This window comes from Crocodylus siamensis, chromosome 1 (assembly GCF_052110815.1).
Source record: "Crocodylus siamensis isolate JL-2025a chromosome 1, ASM5211081v1, whole genome shotgun sequence".
NCBI classification, from domain to species: domain Eukaryota; kingdom Metazoa; phylum Chordata; order Crocodylia; family Crocodylidae; genus Crocodylus; species Crocodylus siamensis.
This window is the reverse complement of record NC_143395.1, coordinates 134,844,826-134,865,487: the sequence shown is the minus strand read 5'-3', so window position 1 is coordinate 134,865,487 and position 20,662 is coordinate 134,844,826. Positions and strand designations below refer to the sequence as shown.

The window sequence follows — 20,662 nt, the reverse complement described above, 5'->3', positions numbered from 1 at the left end:
AATGTACCAGTTCCCATTGTGACTTAACATTAGGTTGCATTCTGCTGGCAACCCATGGGGCTTTGTGGCACCCCATTTTCCCCCCTCCCCAGGTGGCACTCTAACCTCAGCCAGAGCTCATCTCTGCCTGAGCACTGGACCAGCCCTGCTCTTGGGCTGTCACTGACAAGAAGGAGCAAAGCTGTTTCCAACTCCCCTCTGCCCATCCTTTTTTCCCTCTGGCCAGCTGTGAGCCACAGTTTGGTATTATCACTCAGTGTGCAGATTCCATCTACCCCATTTGGGCATTTGTAAAGATTGCAGCTTTTGATTAAGTGTTGTGCTGTTTGGTGGACACTGCATTCACACGGGGCTGTCCAAGATGTTCTTCTTGTACACTGTTGTTTTGAAGTGTCCATATCCAGATCTCAGTCTATTCAGCTTGACCTATGCTTCTCTGTCATGGTCATGCCCAACGTGGAAATTCTGTGATATTGGTATAAAATGCTGTAGAAATAGATTTCTGACCAGATTACTCTGAATAATCATATCATTTCCACTTACCCCACCCCTTATCTAAATTTAGCACAACATACAAGGCCAGAGTACCCAGTCTCCATGGGCCCAGAAACCTGGGAGCAGTTAGGGTTGTTTTCTTATGTCGCTTGGTCTAATGCCATGGAATGCAGGGAATACATTTGTATGTATGTAAGTTTTGCAGCCTGTTATGAGTCGGCACACTGTAAAGTACAGTGTTGAGTTTTTGAGTACTACAGTTTCTGGACCATACTGGAGCACAGTAATCTGCTGAGGCATATACTATTGCAAGTGCAGTAGTTCTGAGCACTTGGAAGTTGGCATACTATGTCATGCTGGCTAAACATCTTAATGCTGCAGAAACTTTACTGCTGGCCTTCTGAATGTGATGAGGGAACAGTCTCATGCAGGGGCAGGCGAAGTCTGGCCTACGGGCCAGGTTGGGCCCATGGTAGACTCCATTTCCCAGCAGCCCCTACCCTCATCACTGTGGCTGGTTTCCTTGGAGACCCCAACAGCAGTGGCACCGTGACAGTGGAGGGCTAAGGTTTCCATGGAAACCATCCCCAGCAGTGCTGGCAGGGTGCATGGCTGGGCAGGGAGCTGCTGTGGGGCTGGGATCTTGCAAGGATGACAGCATGGTCCAGAGCCAGGACCGAGCTGAGATTCACTGCCTTCATGCCGTAGACAGGGGCACGCAGGTAGATCGTGGTTCTGCCCTAGCTCCAGAGCACACTGTCACCATTGCAAGATCCCAGCCCCGGCTGCGGGGCTGCCACAGACACTGGCCACAGCGATGCAGGCAGGAGCTGCTGGGAAATGAAGTCCACCATTTTGCCCACCCCGGTCTAATGCAACTCTTTGGTAAGTTGGGGTATGCTCATGGGGAAGTATATAGTTGCCCCCTCTGATGTTCAGTGTGCTTTTGCCTTCATGATTGTCCACATGGAAGACTGATGATACTGATTTATTGATGCTCCCCACTGACCTTGTGCCTCTCAAACACCCCCTGCCCAGCCTCCATGTCACTGGCCTGGAATGAAGCACAGGTGCCAGGGTCAGTATCTCTTCCAGTTTCTGGCAGCTTATCAGTCTGTGTTAGCATTGAGTGGGACCATAGATCTGATAAATTGACAGTTGACCATCCCATCCCTGAAGGTCACGTTGCTTTCCTGAGAGAGGCCAGTGTGTTGAGCTGGAACCACCTCACATAAACTGGCACCCAAACAGACTCATGGTGGAGGAATGCTCCACACTGTTCATTGATTGGAAGATGCTGGGGGATGGGAGAACCCCAGAACAGGAGATCTGGTGTGTGGGAGCCACTGACCCATGGTCCAAGAAGCCAGGAAGGCATCTGATGGGACCCACTCTAGGAAGCAGCATTGGGGAACCAGGCTGCCTGAGACCCACTGCCAGGGCTGCCATTGCCTCCACCCACCTTCCAGGGCCAACTTGCTACCCCTGGCCACTGGCACAGGGTCCCAAAGAGGTTCCAGGCCAGTCCTGGAAGGGCATCGGAGTGTTCAGAACGGCTTGGGGGAGTGACCAGCCAGTCCGCTGGGCCAGACCACTCCAGGCTGGGGTCCTACGGCAAGGCAGTGGCGCAGCCTTTGTGAAGATAAGCAGCCCCCTGGGCTCAGGTCCAAGTTCTAGAACAGATAACATTACACAGGTTATTTTTATTACTTACATGAAAAGTTAGGCATCTGCAATATTTAATTAAATTGAGGGGCATCAGTTTTGTGCGTGATATTCATCCTGCTGCCCCAAGTTTTGTGTTTAAGTTGAGTCCTAACCATACAATATCCATTTGAAACAATAAAAATCAATACAAAAATGATAATAATACAATATACAGCAGTAAAAATCAATACAAACCTAATAATACAATATAAAACAGTGGATATCCGAAACCAAAAACTTGCTACCAAAACCAAAAATGTTAAAGCTTATCCTACATCTTAGCTTACTTATACTTATCTATAGGGAATAGAGAGGGAGAGAAAATGTCAGAAATGGTTGGGGAAGGGGAGGGAATGCATTTTAAAATAAATTAAAAAAAAAAAGAAAAACTGGGGGTTTTGCTACACAGGTGGGTGACTGCAATGTCCCTGGCAGCCAGTCAGGGGTGGCCTGGCCTTTTGGCTCCACTCAGAAAGCTTCAGCAGCCCAGGGAGCCCAGAGGGTATGCTGGGAGGTGAGCAAGAGCCCCCCGTTTCCTGCTGGGCTTGGCTCATGTATGCAGGGTCTGAGCCAACCCTGCCCCCCCTGCTTCCACAAGGGTTAATGTGGTTCTGCTTGCTCCCAACCTAACCTTGGTGCTCAGAGTAAAGCTTGAAAGTTAGAGCGTGTCCGTCATGGGCTTCTTGAATGCCTGTACATAGCCTTAGAGATTAACTGGTTCAGATAGACATATGCTTTTGTAGGTGATGAAAGAGACCTCTCTATCAGTTAATCTGTAAGGGAGGAAGTAACCATAGCCTTTGTGCTGCCATAGAAACATTTAGAGCAGGACAAAGGCCAAGCAAACAGACATTAGTACTTCTTGTTGTACCAGAGATGCCCAACATTTTTGGCAGCAGCATGGTGGTCTCAATTTGTGCTGTTTTTTGTGACAGAAGTGCTTTATGGTGGAAGAGCAGGCAGTTGCCTACAGTCTCCCGCCATCCTGGGCAGGTGCTTCTGAGGCTTTCAGAGGCCCAATCCAGCATGTCTTGGGAAATCCTGGAGGAGAATTTCTGGAGTGGGCAGGATTAAGCCCCTGAAGGCCCAAGAATGTCTGCCTGGGTTCCCCATTAGCAGAGGCATGCCTGGGGTTTCACAAGGACTTGGCGGTGCAGGTCCTGGTGTAGTGGCATGGTGCAGCACAGGTCCCAGCACAGTGGCTCTGTGGGTGGCCAAAGGTAGTGAGGGACTCAGGTTATCCCTGGACCTGCCTCTTCAAGAAAGGAAACCTGACATTCCTCTGTTTGCAGTGGCACTCTCAAGTGTGGTCACATAGGATTGGGCCCCTGCTGCTTGTGGGACAGTGGGTGACATCTGTTTCTCCAGTTAAAGCAGATCAGCTGTGCCGGGACGCAGCCCAGCACAGCTGATCCTTTTAATTTGGAATTGTCTGAGTAACAGGCTGCATGGTGGTGGGACTGCAGCACAGCTGCAGACACTGGAGGATGATTACAGGCCTGCCTAAAGAGGACTGGGCCAGCTGATTTGAATAATTGGCTGTCCAAAGGACATTAAAAGCAGGCAGGAAGAGGAAGTAGGGAGAGAGAGAGGGCCTGAAAACAGCAGTATCAGCCAAGGTTCTCTCCAGGCCTAGAGACCACAAGGATGGTTTAACTCTTTATGGACTATTGTAAGGCTTATTATTAAGGACTAATTGGTGTTTAAGAAGACTCTGGAGGGGCAGATGGGCCCAAGAGATAAAGACTATATATAGTTCAAACATTCAAGAAGCAGGGTGAACTCTGAACCTTTTAGAGTCTGTTTATATCCTAAGAAGCTATTGTGGCCTGTTTTCTTCCTGACTTCAGGGTAACACACAAGCTACCTCTTTTTCTGCCTTAATAAGAACACTTTTCTGTCTAGCTGTATGACAGATTAAGATATAGGACACTACAACAAATTAAATGGAAATTTCTGCACATGCATTAACATCTTATTGCCTGATGATAAGTTAATTTAGCTCAGAATCTTTTTTTGTCAATACAGCTGAGTAAGCCCCTTTTACACCCAAATCCCATGTATGATTCTGTATCAGGGAGGGCAAGTCAGAGATGCAGATATTGCACAACACTCAGCAGTGAAGTGCATTGGCATGGCTCCCAGTCCCCACCTTAGTCACAAATGTTAAACAGCTTCCAATTGCAGATCATAGCCAGCTCGGCATTATTTTGGTGGGGCTTGAATAGGTCCTGGTTTAAATTGCATACCCAGCTCACAAATATTGTGGCCTGATCACGGTGGGGGACGTTGTTTTGGCATGCAGATTGTGGTGCCCCTCCCCCCCACCACACCCTATGCCACCTGATTGCCTGAGGGGGCAAGTTTAGAACCATCTGGCTGGCTGAGCCCAGCTTTCAGTGCCAGGCTGGAGGCAGGTATCGGGAGTGTCCAGTGGCGGGGTGGAGGAGAGAGGGGAATAAAACTTCCAACTCACCTGGCATTTATAGCAGATTAACCCAGTGCTGAGCAGCAAGGGGCTTGGGAGGGTGTTGGAAGCCGCTTCAGTGCTGCCTTTCTCTGCTCACCTCCTCCCCACACTAATGACAGTGGCTATGATGGTGGCAATGGAGCAGGACCTCTTGACAGGCAGCAGCAGGTGGAACCCTGGTGGTGGGCAGTGGGTGAAAGGCAAGCTGTGTGCCAGCCTGGTGAGGGGGCAGGGTCTGGGTATTGCACAGTAGCACAGATGCTCCCACAGTTCCCAGGGAGCAGGCTGTGACATGAGGGGACCTGCCATTGCTGGGTGCCCCCACCCAGGTGTCTTTCAGCATGCACCTACTTGAGCCTCGAGAGGCAGAGCCCCTAAGCTTCCTGTCAAGCAGCCCCTCTCACAATGCTGTCTTGTTGGCATTGGGTAGGGAAGGGACTGTTTGAGGCAAAGCTCAGGGACTCAGCCCCCTGAGGCTCAGGCAGGCCCATGTGCAAATCGCATTTTTCATGAAAATCAGTTAATTTCATGATTTTCACCAAAAATGCAAAATGGCAATTTAAACCAGGGTTTAATACCAAACAAATATCAAACTGTTTTATGTATGTTAACAGAGGATGTTTCAAAGACTTGGATGCTCAGATACTAATGGTCACCACCCTTTTTGCAAACTTTTCAGTGACTTCTGTAGAGCCTACAAAGCTGATGATCTACAGACTGACTCTTGTACAAATTTTTGGTTACACCTATAAGCCATGGGTGCTGAGAAGGGCTGAGGAACAGTGAATGGTCTGTTGTTTTTAATACTAACTGGCTTCATCTGCTGCTTTATGTTAAGTGGCAAGACCAGATCAGTGATAAAGGTATTCATACCCAAACCAGGCAGCTGTCTGTATTGGTGGTGGTTCAGTTTCAATGACTCTTGGTATGTATTATTGAAATGGAAGACTAAAAAAAGGATCAGTTTATTTATCAAGGGATTTGTTACAGTTAGCTACCTCATGGTCACCAAAATCCCTAGGGGCATGATAATATTACCAGCATCAAACAGTTTGAATGTCCATCTAGACTGTCTTAACCTAGCTAGAGATTTATCTGCATGAGATTTGATCAGCAAGAAGGGTCTGTCCCTTTGGGATTTCCCATCATGTTGATTCAGCAGTGGAATTGGGACGTTCAACAGAAAGAGATGCTCTAATGGCAGGGATGGCTTCTGAAAGTATGTGCATGGGTGTGCAGTAGGGGAGCTGGAGAGGAATTCTTGCTAAGGGAAAGAAAGCGGGGGAAATGAGAGTTTATTACTCTTGCTGCCATAAAGGCTAAGTACAGACAATCAAAAAGCCCAAGGCTGCATAGATTCAGTCTTTGCAGGTTAGTTTAAGATGCAGAGATTAACCTGAGAAACAACTAGACAGACACTCACATTTGATTCAGGAAATGCAACCACGTGCCTGCAGTGGCTCAGGTCAGAAGCCAGGGGGTATTAGAGCATGGCTCTCTGGCAGGTAGCCAGCATGGACTGTGTGATTGATTTGTTTTCCTGCTGCCCCCGAGGTCTTTGGGATTTCCAGTTCAGACTCACAACAGTAGGACTCTGCAGGGTTGCTCATCACTTGCTCTCCCTGCTTCCAGGTGCCTCTGGGATCTGTAGTCCACAGTTGCAGACAGCAGTAAGTTTTTAGTGGGGCAGGGCAGCACTGTACTTGGGGGAAGGGAAGTTTAACTCCCCTCCCTGGCCCCAGACCGCAGCTGGGGTTTGCTTGGGGAGGACAGCCCCCCACCTCTTCCCCCTACCCTTCTCTGCTAGAGAAGACAGCACAGCCCAGCTTAGCCCAGGGGTGGAAAGCATGCTGGGGGACTGTAATTTAACTTGAACCAGGAAAGGGTCTGGGACGGAAGTTTCATACATCAGTTTGATCCAAATCAGTTAAGTCTGATACATTCAATCAGATTGATCTTAAACCAATTTTGGCCTTTTTGAAGCTGCTGTATGTGTATTGAACTTCTGTTCTGTTACAGGTTTAAACCAGTTTCTGATTACTTAAACCAGTTTATGTGTAACTTCTGTCCCTAGCCAAAGGGGCCGTGAATCAGGTTTTTTATAACTACTTTGGCACATTTGAGCTGACACTATTGTTGTTTTTCTCCTAACCCCACTGGGGCCTTTGCAAAACAGTATGGGACTTTCTAAAGCCAAAGTAATTCCCCATACATCCGTTGAGAGTCTGCTGGGTTCATGAATTTCTCTGAGATATTAAGTGTTACAAACTTTGTAAAACCACAACATATAGTTAAACAAAATGTTAAAATCTCATTCACCCTGGTTCCTTATAGAATAGCTTTATGCTGTAAAATGATTCTGTGGTTGGTTTGTGGTCAACTGCATAATGAGTGTTCAGATGTCACTTCAGAGATGCGGCCAGCAAATCCTGGGCAAGGCCAAATGTCTCTTGTCTCAAGCAAAATAAATCTATAATTTAATGACAATTCACTGAATGCCCATTTTAGGCTATGTATTGGAGGTATGCAAAGCATATTACTGCAGCTGATGTCATCTGATCAAAATGATTTATATTTTACTGGTCATTTGAAAAATAATACAATGATAAATTTATAGGACAGCTTCTTTAATATGCCATTTACAGTTATTTTGCCCACAGTTCCTGGTACCAGCACTATCAGCCAGAAAATGGTCTGGGGCCATAGAGCATTGCATATTTAGTGGGAAGCTCCTGCTTTTACTTGCTACTAGGAAGATGGGATCAAGGTATTGCTTACTCTGTGCTCCACTGTTGCAGGAAGTGGTCAGCTCATAGAACTTATTTTGGATCACTTTTATTGCTCTGGAAAATAATTGCCCAGGTAGAAGACTGCTAGGTAGAGAGCAGTCCTTGTGCATATCCTTTGGTGAACCTTCACTCTTTTTTTTATGCTTTCACTCAGAGAGAGAAGTGGAGTTTGGGATAGAATTGAGGGGCTTTTAAAAAGTATCAAGCCACAGAAAGTTTCCCCCTCAGTTGCACTATTAAACTAACATTTTATGATTGTCTTTTAAATCACATAACTGTGTAGGAAATGATAACATTCCCTAGAAATTAAACTTTACAGAAACGATGGCAATTCCAGAATTTGCTGTCACATAGTGACATAAGATTGATCTATCTTATGATTGCTTCAGTTTTTAATTATTTAAATAAGAGACTTGAAAGAATTTAATTGTAATAAAGAACGTTATCCAAAAAACATAAAAACAAGGCTAACATCATCATCATAATTAACCCTTTATTAGCATTATGTGTTGGTTGAATCAAATATCTAAAAGAAATAACTAAGCTTATTCTGATTATTTGAAATATAGAAGATTTGCAAAAATCTATTTGCTCTATTTCACAAGCTCCTATTTGGAATAAATTTTGGATGGAGTTGCTTGCATTTATTCATACATCACATTTTAACAGGGTAGGAATTTACATGGAATTTGTAATCGTGTGGCTTAGTATAACATTGAGAATTAAATAAGAGTCAATAGGCACTAGCACATTTTTGAAAATTCAGGTTAATTGTTGCCATTAGCAAAAGACTCATGTTCTTAAATAAAGCAATATAAAATAATGACAAAATACTAAGGAAAAACAGAAAGGAAAAAGAAAATCACTCTTTATGTAACCTTGAGGAGGGTGGGTGAAAGAGTGAGAGATTAGCAAAAGAATGAATTAACATTATTTATACTTTACCAAGTAAGATTAAAAAAAAATTGAACAGCAAGGATATTTCCTATATTAGACATAGGACCATAGGCAGGCAAGGCTGAAAGGGAACTCTTAAGTTCCTCTAGGCAGGATCAGCCCAGCTGCCCAAGTATCTGTAAACCATCCCGCCCAAGTATCTGTTTCACCTGGTATTGAAAACTTCCAAAAATGGAGATTTCACAATTTCTCTACATAGCCTGTTCCAATGCTTGACCATCCTCCCAATCAGAAAATTCCTCATATTCTTCAACCTAAATTTGTCCTGCTGCAGCTTGGGGTCATTGCTCCTAGTCTACAGCCACAGAGAAAGCCCATCTCCATCCTCTCTATAATTAAGGAATTTGAAGACTGTTGTCAAATGCCACCTGAGTCTTCTCTTCTCCAGACATATTGGAGAATGTTTACACTTACTGAAGTATGCATTCCTGTTTTGGTACTTATGAAGTACCAGTGTATAGTTTGGATTACCATGTCAAAGGCTAGAATAAAAATATCATAATGTCAGATATATTTTGGGATTTGTTAAATGTTACTCTAAAGCTTAGAGCGCTGAGTGGGATGTTTTAATAACTTATCTACTAAATTTAAAAATAAATAGCATGTTATTGATGTGCAATAGAATTATGTTATAATAAGAGTTATAGTTTAGAGAAAAAAACCTGATGCAGTTAATTATACGAGAACTTTTAGTCCTTTAAAATAGCAAATGCTCTTGCAAGAATGAAAGCTCACGCTTCGAGAAATTGGTTCACTGAATGTTTATAACAAACTGTGAGGACTGTTAAGTTTGGCCCTGGTGCCTGCTTTTCTGGCCAGGAATTTGTGGTTTGATAGTTCTGAATACAAGATTGTACAATATGTATTGTGAAGAAACCCTGATAGCTGGAATGGGGATCTCCTTCTAAATGTAGAATTAAAACAAAAGAAACAAAAACCTTCAGTCCTTTCAGTTATGCGCAATTTGATAGAGAATTATTAATGTCTTGGTAGAAGCACAGGTTTCCTCCAACTCAGTTGATAATAGGAACACAACCAGGGAGCTTAACCTTGCTTTGACTGAAGTTCATGGCAATTTGCCAACCAGTTTGAAGGAAACAATATTGGGCCCAGGATTGAGTATCATTGGGTTAGGTTCTGTAAAAATATACACTTGTTTTCTTAGTTTCTTGAAGAAAATGTTACAAACAAATATGATACCACAAATAGAAAAGCACGAAGAGTTTGTCAGTTGGGTCCCATTCCTGCAACTTTTTTTTTTTTTTTTTTGTAGATAAGACTCCTACTTTAATTTGCAGTCCTAATGATTTGAATAGGTACGTGGACCTACCTGTTCACTTCTTGGCAGAACTAGAGGGTTGGAAACAAAACTGGATCCTTACTTGAGCAAAACTTTGCTTATCAGTAAGGACTGAAAGATTGTGGACCTCAAGTCTCATGCCTTGAGATTCTTGGGGGGTATTTTGTTGACTCATCAGAAAACAGTGTTTTGTATTCTACATTATATTTTTAAGAATTGTAGTCATCTTAAGTAAAATGTTATTCATACTTTTCAATCCAGCAACTTAGAAAAAGCTTTGTAATGTAAAGTTTTCTGTATATGTACCCAGTTCATCGCATGAATGAGCTTGACATGTGACACATTGCATTTACATTTTTCATCTGGCAGCACAAATAGTGAACTTTTCAGGAAAAATGCATTTTAAGAAGGGAATCAATCTAATTTTTCTGTCTAAGAAGTTCCAGGAAAAGGAGATTGTTGATCTTATATTGATATTCACCTCTGAGTATTTTGTGAATGTATAGAATTACTGTCTAAAAAATAGCTTCCCTTAACCCCAGTAAAACAATTTGTTTCTAGCAGAATATTTTCCATTCTTACAATTTTGACTAGTAAACAGAGAAATAAGTAAAAGTTTCATTACATTCAAGCCTCTCAATATTAGTATGAATGTGGTAAGATATAAATGGTGAGGGCTGCGGGACATGTTAAAAGAACAGTGTTTTAGCAGTTGAGCATGATCTGAGGTATATGATAATAGTCATAATAATAGCAACATATAAGCTTGTGTCAGGCATTGTTGATAGGAAGAACTATGTGACAACTTAATGCATCTTCTTTGTGGTCTCCCTCAGTTTCCCCACAGGCTTGCTATGGATATAGTAATTTTAACTTCTTGACAAGATAATTGTGTATTAATTTTATTTCCTGTATTACTTATGTCAGGGCTGTCCAATTGGGCACCTCTGCTGTAGGCGCCACTCCAGTGGCGACATCAGAAGATGCAGCAGTTCGTGGAGTCTGAGGGGTCCCTCTCCGCCCTCTAGCTTCTGCTTCCCCTCCTCACCTCGGGGTGGGGGTTGGCATGACATGGTTCAGAGTGGTCAAATGAGCTTGCAACTGGAAGACTCAGGAGACCTAGGGACTCCATGCAGCACAGGGGGCAGGGGCACTGGCATGGTGTAGCGGGAGGTGCAGTGTTCCTCTAGTGCAGTGCAGCATGGCATGCAGACTATGGTATGCAGTCCAGGGGGTATACAGCCCATATGGGGTGTGATATTGGCTATAGTGAATCACGTTAATTGTTTAAGTAACGGCCGTCTTCAGGGGCATTATACCAGAGATTAACTTAGTGTACTGTGTTAAATAACTATTTTCCAAGTATTGAATATCAGCATATTCTTTTAAAATTAAGAACCAAAGTACATTCTCCAGTAAGTTCTTATATATCCTTTATAAATAAGCCAATCTGATATTAGATTCTCAATAATACTTCTGCAACTGTTTTTATTTGAATCTCTTGTGCCTTGGCCATGGAAGATGGTTCAGATTATACTCTGACTTGATCTAATATCTGGCTAGTGAAAGCTGTTTGTTCCTAACACTGGCAATTCACTCAGTTCCTATGCGCACTGCTGAGATCTCCAGCACTGTGCACATTGCGGTCACATTTAAGGAATGTGTAAGTTTGGTTTAGAGAGCTGAGTAGCGAATTTTGTTCTGCTCCTTTTCTTTTTGAGTGATTTATAAATCCTACACCTGGGATCTCACCTACTAGATGCTCAGCATCCCACTTTTCTAAGTTCATGACTTTGAATGCACTCACTGAACTTTCATAATTTATAGCAAATGTATTATATATCCTGTCCAAGAAACTGTCAAGTCAATGACAGACTGTGAGACAATCAAACATCATAGTCATCATAACAATATAATGCATATTGAGTCAATTCTAAAACAATGTATCACCCCCATGAAAAAATGTATTTTAGAATATATTCAAAGTAGTTATCAAAACTGGATAATTTGATTTTAAGACCTTATTGATTTTTTCAGAATGTGTGTTGTCTATGGGCCCTGCTACATGTTTAGTCTAAAGCTGGATAAAAACCAGCTATTTTCAAACTAACTTTGTAGTTGCTTGGTTCTTTTAATAGCTGGATAGTCATTTTTATCAGTGCATCTACATGAGAGGTGTTAATGCACATTACTTGAATGTAATGTGCATCATGGGCAGGCATCTACACGAGCATGCTTTTAATGTGCATTAAAAATGGTAAAATTAGGCTAATCGTGCCTAAATTTGATACCTGCAAATGCAGTTAATTAAAGTGTGTTAATACATATATAGACACAACCCAGCACTAACTTTCGTGTGGGGTCTGCCCAGTCATTAGGAGCACATGACATGGCAGGGTGGCAGGGACTTGGCACTTACTTTAGTGCCAAGTCTCTACACATGTAGACACTTGCCAAATGCACAGCTTAATGCATATAAATTTAGTCATACTTAAATGCACATATAGACACGCCGATCATGTGATAATAACTTTTATTTATAACCGGTCTAAATTTATTGTGTGATTAACCAGTTAATTGCATGATAATTACTTTGCATTTGTGGCTGGCCTGACATTGCACATGTGGCCTGTCTAAATTTATTAAGTGGTTAATCAGTTAATTTGTAATATATATGTGCTTCTAGCTATGCATCAGCTACTTGCTGTACCTGAGCAATCTGAGGGGTTGGATCCCCCCACAAGATGGAAAACAAAATCTCTTGGGGGATGCAGTACAACAACTGGTGAGGAAGCTAGTCCTCCTGGCACATTGGTAGGGGGTGATGAGAACAGAAAACTTCTAATGGACTGCCTCAGTCATTGTACCCACTTCCCTGTGATCTCAAGCAACCCATGTAATACATGTTTGTCTAAAAGTGTCCCCAAGAACATTCACTGCAGTCACTCCTGCTCAGTAGAGCAAAAAAGAATCCCATAAGAAATTTAGTACAAACTCCACCCCCCAAACCCTAGACTTTATTCTTTTTTCTGAATAAGATTTGTGTTTGTGTGGAGGGGTGGTATATGAAGAGTGTTTTATACTCTCCAATTCTGTGTGCCTCCAGGATACATGTACCCGTGCATATATGGTTTTCCATTTGTGTGTAATGCAAATCAGTTAGAGGCTGAAAGTTAACATCAGCATCTACTAGAAAATCTACAGGCAGCAAATGGAGACTAATGTGTATGGACATTCTGTGAATTCTTTGCCTGATGAAAAAAAAAAGCCACTTAATGTACCAATTTCAATTATTGAATCATCTTAAATTATAATACTCTAGTAATATAGCCCTGGAGTCGTAATGACATGATTAATGGTAGTATGGTTCACACCCAAAGACTTTAGTTACACTCATTTTGCTAGGCATGAATGGAAAAACAATGAGATATTACCTCAGAGCCTTGTAGGGGCTTTCCTAGTGTTCTGCAGGGTAAGATGGGTCAAAATTTCAGTTCTGTGCCTTCAGTGGCTGTCACTAAGTCTTAGAGCAGCGGTTTTCAAACTTTCTTGATTCAGGGCACCCCTTATTAGACTCAAGGTATCCCTCAGAAAATGCCAGCTCTTAGCTTTTGCTTGCTTTATGACTACAGAAGTATAATAGAACAATTCTTCTGGTGTGAAAAACTCAGGAAGACCACAGTAGATCACAATATTTTTGACCCAATGGATTCCTATTTGAAATTTATGCATTTATCTTGTGAATCATGTGTAGGTATTTGTATGCCTAACATTACTAATATTGAGCAGCACCCTTGAAAGAATGATACCTGTGGGACCCTGGTTGAGAATCACTGGGTGCATCTACACATGCAGTTAGCATGTAGTAATAAACTCCAGAGTAGTTTACACTGGAGTTTATTGCTCTTGGGTGCAGCATTTATCCTTGCACCTGAGACCATGTGTCATGTTAGAGCTGCCCCAACTGGCAGGGGGTCCAGGGCTTCAGCCTGCCAGCCCAAAGCTGCTCCACTCCAGCTCAAAGTGCTGCGACGGGGCTGACTGGAGTTCATGGGTGCTATAGTGTAGGACCAGCCATAAAGCAGCCTCCTCACTGTAGTGCCCTCATGCTCCAGCCAGCCCGAGTCACCATCTACCTGTGCATTTTGGTGCATGTAACTACTCTGCTGTAGGGTAGTACTTGTATTCTTGGACAGTACTGTTCTATAGCAAAGTTAATTAATTTACTGTGCCCTAATATGGGCACACATGTAGACATTGACACTTTACTGCAGAGCTAATTAGTCAGCTCCGTAGTAAAGCACACGTGTAGATGCACCCACTGTCTTAGAGGCAGAAAAAGAACCCAGGTATTCACAAAGCTGATCTATTCTTCACACATCGGATTCCACGTGCAGGTGTCAGGATACTACCAGAGTGTGAATTCATGTAGGCACTAGAGAAATAACCACAACTACTGTCAAGCAGAATAGCTCCACTGTTTCAAATTCAAACTTCTGTAATGTTTTTATTTAGACCTCAACTTTTAATAGTATTCATTGGTCCCTCTGCACAGGGCAATAGGAAAATGGTTGTTGTGATACTTGTTTCTATTTAAAATTCAGAATGAAAGAAATTTTTGACTCATAAGATCAAATTAATCTGCCTTCAATTCTGTAATTCTACTGGTACACAATTTCATGTTTTTGTTTTGTTTTGTTGGTTTTTGTAGCTTAAGAGTTGATGCCTCAATTGTATTGTGCTTAAGCTTTTACTTACTGCCAGCTACTATACTTCATTATGTATGGAAAAATATTTGGCAAGTTATTCTTAAATATCATATAATATTTATTTCAAAATGAACAGTCCAGCAGTACTTGTAACAGAATAGAATCACCCTTAACTTACTGCTTCTTAAAAAAGTGTGGCTATATAATAACCATGCAATAATTTTTTATGAAATTACATTTCCATTACTTCTTTCATGCAGTTCCAGTAGCAGTTCCCTAATTAAGGTTGTAAGGTTTTTATTTTTTTTTTACTTGACACATTTGGTTGTACACATACATATGGGAAAAATTATATGCACTTCTGAATGTTTACAGGATTATTCTTATGATAGGAAAATGTTTTGAGAAAATATGAAATTAGATTGCAATTTTTAAAACTTTTTTGTCTTGGAGTAAATAGATACATTTTAAAAGGGAAAATATACTGTTTGAAATGTCAGTTGGAAATATCTTCCAAGGTCTAATCAATCTAAGTTATACAAATTGGTTAGGGGGCATTGTAGAGCACAGTTAATCTTGTTCAACACTTTTATGACACTTCCCTACCTTTCCAAATGATTGCTTTGTGTCCTATTCGTAAACTTTATAGTAGACATTACTGATGTATCTTTACAATCATACCAGTGTCTTAGAGATGTGTTTGGCGGAGATTATATAGGAGTTTTTCACTGGTCATTAGTAGATTTTTATCTCCCAACTCTGCTAGTGGTATTTTTTCTTTTTATCTCCTCCTTTTCGTGAATAATCACTCCATTACCCTTATTTTATTGTGTAGAATTTAGATTTTATATATAGCATTCAGTCTTTTTACTAGCTGAAAAACCCCCCAGAATTAATTGATATCTTGGTCCAAATGTAAATATAAATCCAAAAGTTTATTATACACTCTCTCCCTTATCAGCTTACCATTTGGTGTCAGTTAGTATTCTAAAGATACAACTCTTTATTTTCAAGAGCTGTAGACTTGTCAGATATGTTTGCAACTATAAGTCTGTTATAGGCATAAGTGAGCATGGTTTTGCTTTATTTCCACATCTTTGGCTAGTATAAAATCTAATTTCTAAATTAGATTTTTCATTTCATTCTCTGCAAAATACTTTAGTTTGTATATTGCTTAGTTGTAGCTTATCCTTTAGAAACATAAGTATCACATGAGTAGGGATTATTTATTTTTGTTAACAAAAACTCTCTTCCCAGTATAATATATAAACCGTATGTTGTATTACTGCTGTTTTACTTTTAAATTTAAAATACCAAAAAATGGTTATAATTCGTTTACAACAAATATTCAATTAATCCATCTGCAGTTGTCTAATTCTGCTTATACATGATTTCATGATAAAGCAACTATTTTAAATTCAAAAGTAGTATTAAAGTGCTGTATAAAATTTTTTCTATAGGTAAAGATTAGAGCAAAAAAGTTGTTGGGTGATTAAAATACATCATAATAAAAAAAGAAACATTAAAACAGGATATAAAAATAATTTTGTAGGAAAATAATTCACTTCCTGTTAGATGTACCCCTCTAAATCCATCAGCTTTCTAAATGGGATGATGTAGCAGCTTTCCCAGGGAACTGAGTGCTTTATCCTCTTATGTTTGGACTTGGGTGAAAATACCTCACCTTAGAATTAGCTCTATCCAAGTTTTGAAAGACAGTGTATTTGTGAAGCTCTGAAATTATTTACAAATAAAACACCAGTAAAAATGTGCGTTTCCTGTTTCCCTCAGTTTTTCTCATTATTGAATGAGAAGACAGAATCTGTGTTATAATGAAGTAATGCAAATATTATGAGCATGAGAGACCAAGAATGCTTTCCGAAGAGGGGCTGAGATAACATTTAAGTTGTTTTAAACCCATCATTAAAAATATATTATGCCTCGAAACTATCCCTGGGTATTTATTCAATTCCACGAGTTTTAAATATACTTGACAGACTTTATGAAATTGCTGTTTTGAAAAATATGTGGTATAAAATTCATATTTTAAAGTTTGGTTTATCAGTCAAGTGTATTTTTATTCTCTCCGTTTTCATTGACAGGGTTGTTTATTTTTCCTTGGTATGCCTAAAAGTCAGCTAGGGTAAGATCGACATCCTCCTTTGTCCTTCCATAGTTGAGCAATCAAGTGTTGGGACCAGTCAAGAGCTGGAGTCTTGTCTTATTCTGCTCTGTCTTGTGTTTTTGGCATGTAGTTTGGTGCATATAACTCTGTGCTAAACCATTTTGTTATGTTGTATATCTACTTCAAGACTTATAAAATTATAGTCTATTAGAAAGATGCAAACCCTTTATTTGATTTCTTAAGTTTAAACCCATATTTGGGTGAGAGAAATGTGTGGGTATATGGCAAAATTCATTAGCTTATTTGGGAAGAAGCTTCTCTTTGCCCTGAGGCATAGTGAGGAGTATATCTGCGTTAATCATGTGGAACTTGAGCTACATAATGAAATAGAAGGAAAAAGCTGTTATGCATAATTCCAATACACTTTTCAGCAAGTCTTTTTCAGAAGCACTGGCCATGAATACTCTTACTTTTGAAGTTAGAAGAAGGTTTCTAGCCATCACAGGAATGAAATTCTGTAATGGCCTTCCAAAAAAAGTAGTAGCACAGAAAGCCTAATTAAATTTCAAGATAGAGCTCTTATGTAAGGGATTTCATTACTTCGCTTCATGAAATGGCAGAGGACTAGACTCGATAACCTAAGAGATTGTTTCCTATCTTGTGTCCTATATTTCCTAAGCAGAAACAAGGAAATAGTAGTGCAAGTGTAAATTAACATGTGGTGTCTGTTGCCTCTTGGAAATGGGTGGAATCAGAGCTGCTATTGTGAACTATTCTACCCCTACAAAATGCCATATCTTATGTAACAGGTTTTCCCAGAAGCATTACATTCCCTTATACAGATTCAGCTGCTGAGAGGCATCACATAAGGAGGCCAGAGGTTTTAGTAATAGTCCATATAGCTTGAAGAAAGAACTGGGAAAGTTATTTACCATACTAGACTTGATTCTTATCTTGCTTAGACCAATGTAAATTAGGGACAACAATACAGAAACCAGTGAAGTTAAACCACATATGTTGGCAGATCAGAATCAAATTCAATGGGTTTCATTGAATTCAAATGGTTTTTGTAGCATGCATATTCCACTTGCACATCAACTTTTCAGTAGAGGACAATTTACCATTCTGTACCAGGATCCTGTAAAGCTCTGACAGACTTGCTGTGCTTGAAAAATGTAGGCTGTGGCAATAGGATAACAAAGCAGGAGTGGTAGCCCTTGTAAGTAGGATAAACCACAAAAATCTGGAGATAACATTTGGGTCCCATTACAGTTATTATGAAACTTCCCATTGATTTCAGCAGGTCTAGGATTTCACTCGTGAATTCTGATAGATTCCAGTTTTTTATGAAAAGTAAGTTGAAACAGCCAAGTTATTATGAACCATATATGGAGTTTCAGCTATAAATGCTGATAGGCAGTTAAGTATACTGACTTTTATAAGCAGTTCTATAATTAAAGTAGTATTATTCAAACAATAGAAAGCTGCAGCAGTTAAAATTGATGAAACAAAAGCAAGACATTTTTAGTTTAAAGATGGTAATATCCTGAGGCATGACAGCTGTATTTAACTTGTTAGTTATGTTATTATATCATTCAATTGACAAATATTTTGTGAGGAAAAATTAATATTTATCTAGCATTCTTGGTTGTAGTACAAACTGTTGAGCCAGTTTGAATTAAATAAGAATGAACCTGAGCCTTTCTTCAAACCAAACATAACCTTAACCCATCTGTGCTGTTTGAGGAAGCTTTGTTTTATTGCCTTTGAAAAAAAAGTCATGACTCTGTCCTTTGGCTTGGGTTGGGACTAAAAGGAAAACTATGATGAAAGAAGATATTTTCAAAATATATTCTGTCCTGTCAAAATCGGGAAGTACTGTACATTTCATGTGAAAACTTGTTTTTTCTGGATTTCCATATCAAGCAAAATAAATGCAAAACCAAATTCTCAAGCATTCGGAAGTTTTGAACACTACTAGCCATTTAGAATTTTATGCAACTAGTCTTGTCTGATGTCTACAAAGTAATCTATTTAAAGTATGTATGTCAGCAAAGTGATCATTACATTTATATATTGGTGGGGCGGGAGTTTCTAAATCTAAAGGTAAGTCATGCATTGTCATGGCCAAATAGAACCAAGATAACAGAGCAGACCAAGTTACTTAGGTCCAGATGCTGATACTTTTTATTCTATGGTAACTGTGACCTGGACTGGTAAAATAGTGATACATTCTTCTATGAGCTCTCATCCATATATATTTTCACTGTTGGTATGCAAATACCTCCTTCACTCCAATTTAATTTCTTTTGGCTAACACTATCCATTGGGGGCAGTACTTCCATCTCATGCCTTTAGCCAGTGACATAAAGGGAAGGGGGAGCAACCCAGTTGCCCCTCAGTCCCTTTTCGTTGTATATGGCTCCAAGTCACAACTTTCCATGAGCAAGCTTCTGTACTCACTATGCTGTCGACACATTGCTTTATGACGAGATAATACCTAGGGATCAGTTAATTCTTACTGTTAATTTTAGAAGCTTAAATAGCATTTCCTTTCTTCTTCTAAAGAAGAAAACTTCAGGATTTCTTGGTTTGTTTTTTATTGGGGGAGGGGGAGAGGAATTTTTTCAATACTAGGACTATTCATTATGAAATAATCATAATTTTTTAGGCTTTAAAAGCTGCCCTCTGTGTGAAGTTAGTAGTACTTCTTAATGATGCATACAAAAGATGCTTATCATGTCTGCGTAAGGAGCACATAACAGATGAGCCATTTTTAAATCTTACTTCGCAGTAAGCTTCATCCACAGACTCTAAAATGGTGGGGGAACTAGTGTTTTATCATTGAAGACATTTTTGAGAATTACATGAACAATTTTGAAGTCAAATGCACTGAAGGGGAACATCCAGATGAGTGTGCATGTGAGGTTTGCAGTGCCTCAAAGCTGTTTGAAGTGCTGCAGACTGCACGTGGTGCACGTGCAGTGCACACTGGGCAATCCCAGTGTCAAAAAAAAGGGGCAGCAAAAAAAGGGCAGCACAGCGCACACTCCAGGAGTGTGTGCCACCAGACACAGGCTGGGTCCTCCAGAGAGACTCTCTGACTGCTGGCCAGAGCATCTCCCCTCCTCTAGTTGTCCCCTGGCTTCTTCAGCACACCAGGAGCCCAGAGGAGCAGGGAAATGGCAGTTTCACTGAAGTGGGGCATTTTGTCCCATACCAAACTCCATATGCAGGGGCATGCACAGTGGCAAAAAGCAGCAGCAAAATTTGGGCCATTGCTATTTTCGCCATGGCAAATGGACGTGTGTGCTTATCTGGATATGCCCAAGAGGTCAGGACTTAAGTATTAATGAGGTTTGGACTTTTTTAAAGCTAAAGTTGCATAAAATTCTCTGGAATTACCATGTCAAGCAAGAGAGGAAACTTCTAAAAAATGGCTTCAGAACTAACTGTATAAGTAGCTGCGTCAAATTAATATTAGGAGTAATTGGTGGATTTACACAGAATGGAAACAAATATACCATATTTACTTGAATAGAAAACTAAGTTCCCCCCCCCCAGTTGGCATGAGGAAAAGCTCCTCGTTTTCTAATCGCATACAAGGAAATCTCACTAAATACATTGTCTTTCATTAAACTGATGCCAAAAGCAGCTTGTACTCAGCAATGGAAACCAATTATGAAGTTGATTAAATGCAGCCAACACTGAGTGTGACTATAAAACACATGGCCCACATTGGGCAAGCCTGTTGAATGGAACCTTTTCTTTTAGTTACAGATTTATTAAAAACACACTTATCGCCCTGCATTGACAAAGCTTCACATATTGAGCAACCTTGTTTGACCAAAGCTTCATATTGCAAAAAACAACTACATACCCCAAAACATACAACTGCATATACCAAACCCTTAAACAACATCAACTTTCCACAAAAAACCCTTACAGAACTCTTTTTCTTCATGCAGAACTCCATGAAAAACTGTTACTTCAGTAACCACCTGAAAACTCTCTGGCCCTCCCATCAGTCTTTTCTGTTGGTCCAGTGAAACAAGAGTTTTCATTCCTTTTTCCTCCACGTCTTCTCCAATCTCTTCCTTGTCCTGATTG

General features: G+C 40.5%; 1 protein-coding gene across 10 annotated transcripts in view; it reads left to right on the top strand.

Annotated features, from left to right (window-relative positions):
- The window catches only part of WDR27 (WD repeat domain 27), a 364,577-nt gene that overhangs the window by 211,895 nt on the left and 132,020 nt on the right, over positions 1 to 20,662 (top strand). Inside the window, exon 26 of one of the 10 annotated variants that reach the window (XM_090043347.1) lies at positions 16,219 to 16,254. The exons of the other annotated variants lie outside the window; for them this stretch is intronic. Within the exon in view, the coding sequence (XP_089899473.1) occupies positions 16,219 to 16,234 (16 nt within the window). The 3' untranslated portion in view covers positions 16,235 to 16,254. Of the gene's footprint in view, positions 1 to 16,218; positions 16,255 to 20,662 lie in introns of those variants that run through there. 10 annotated transcript variants of the gene reach the window in all.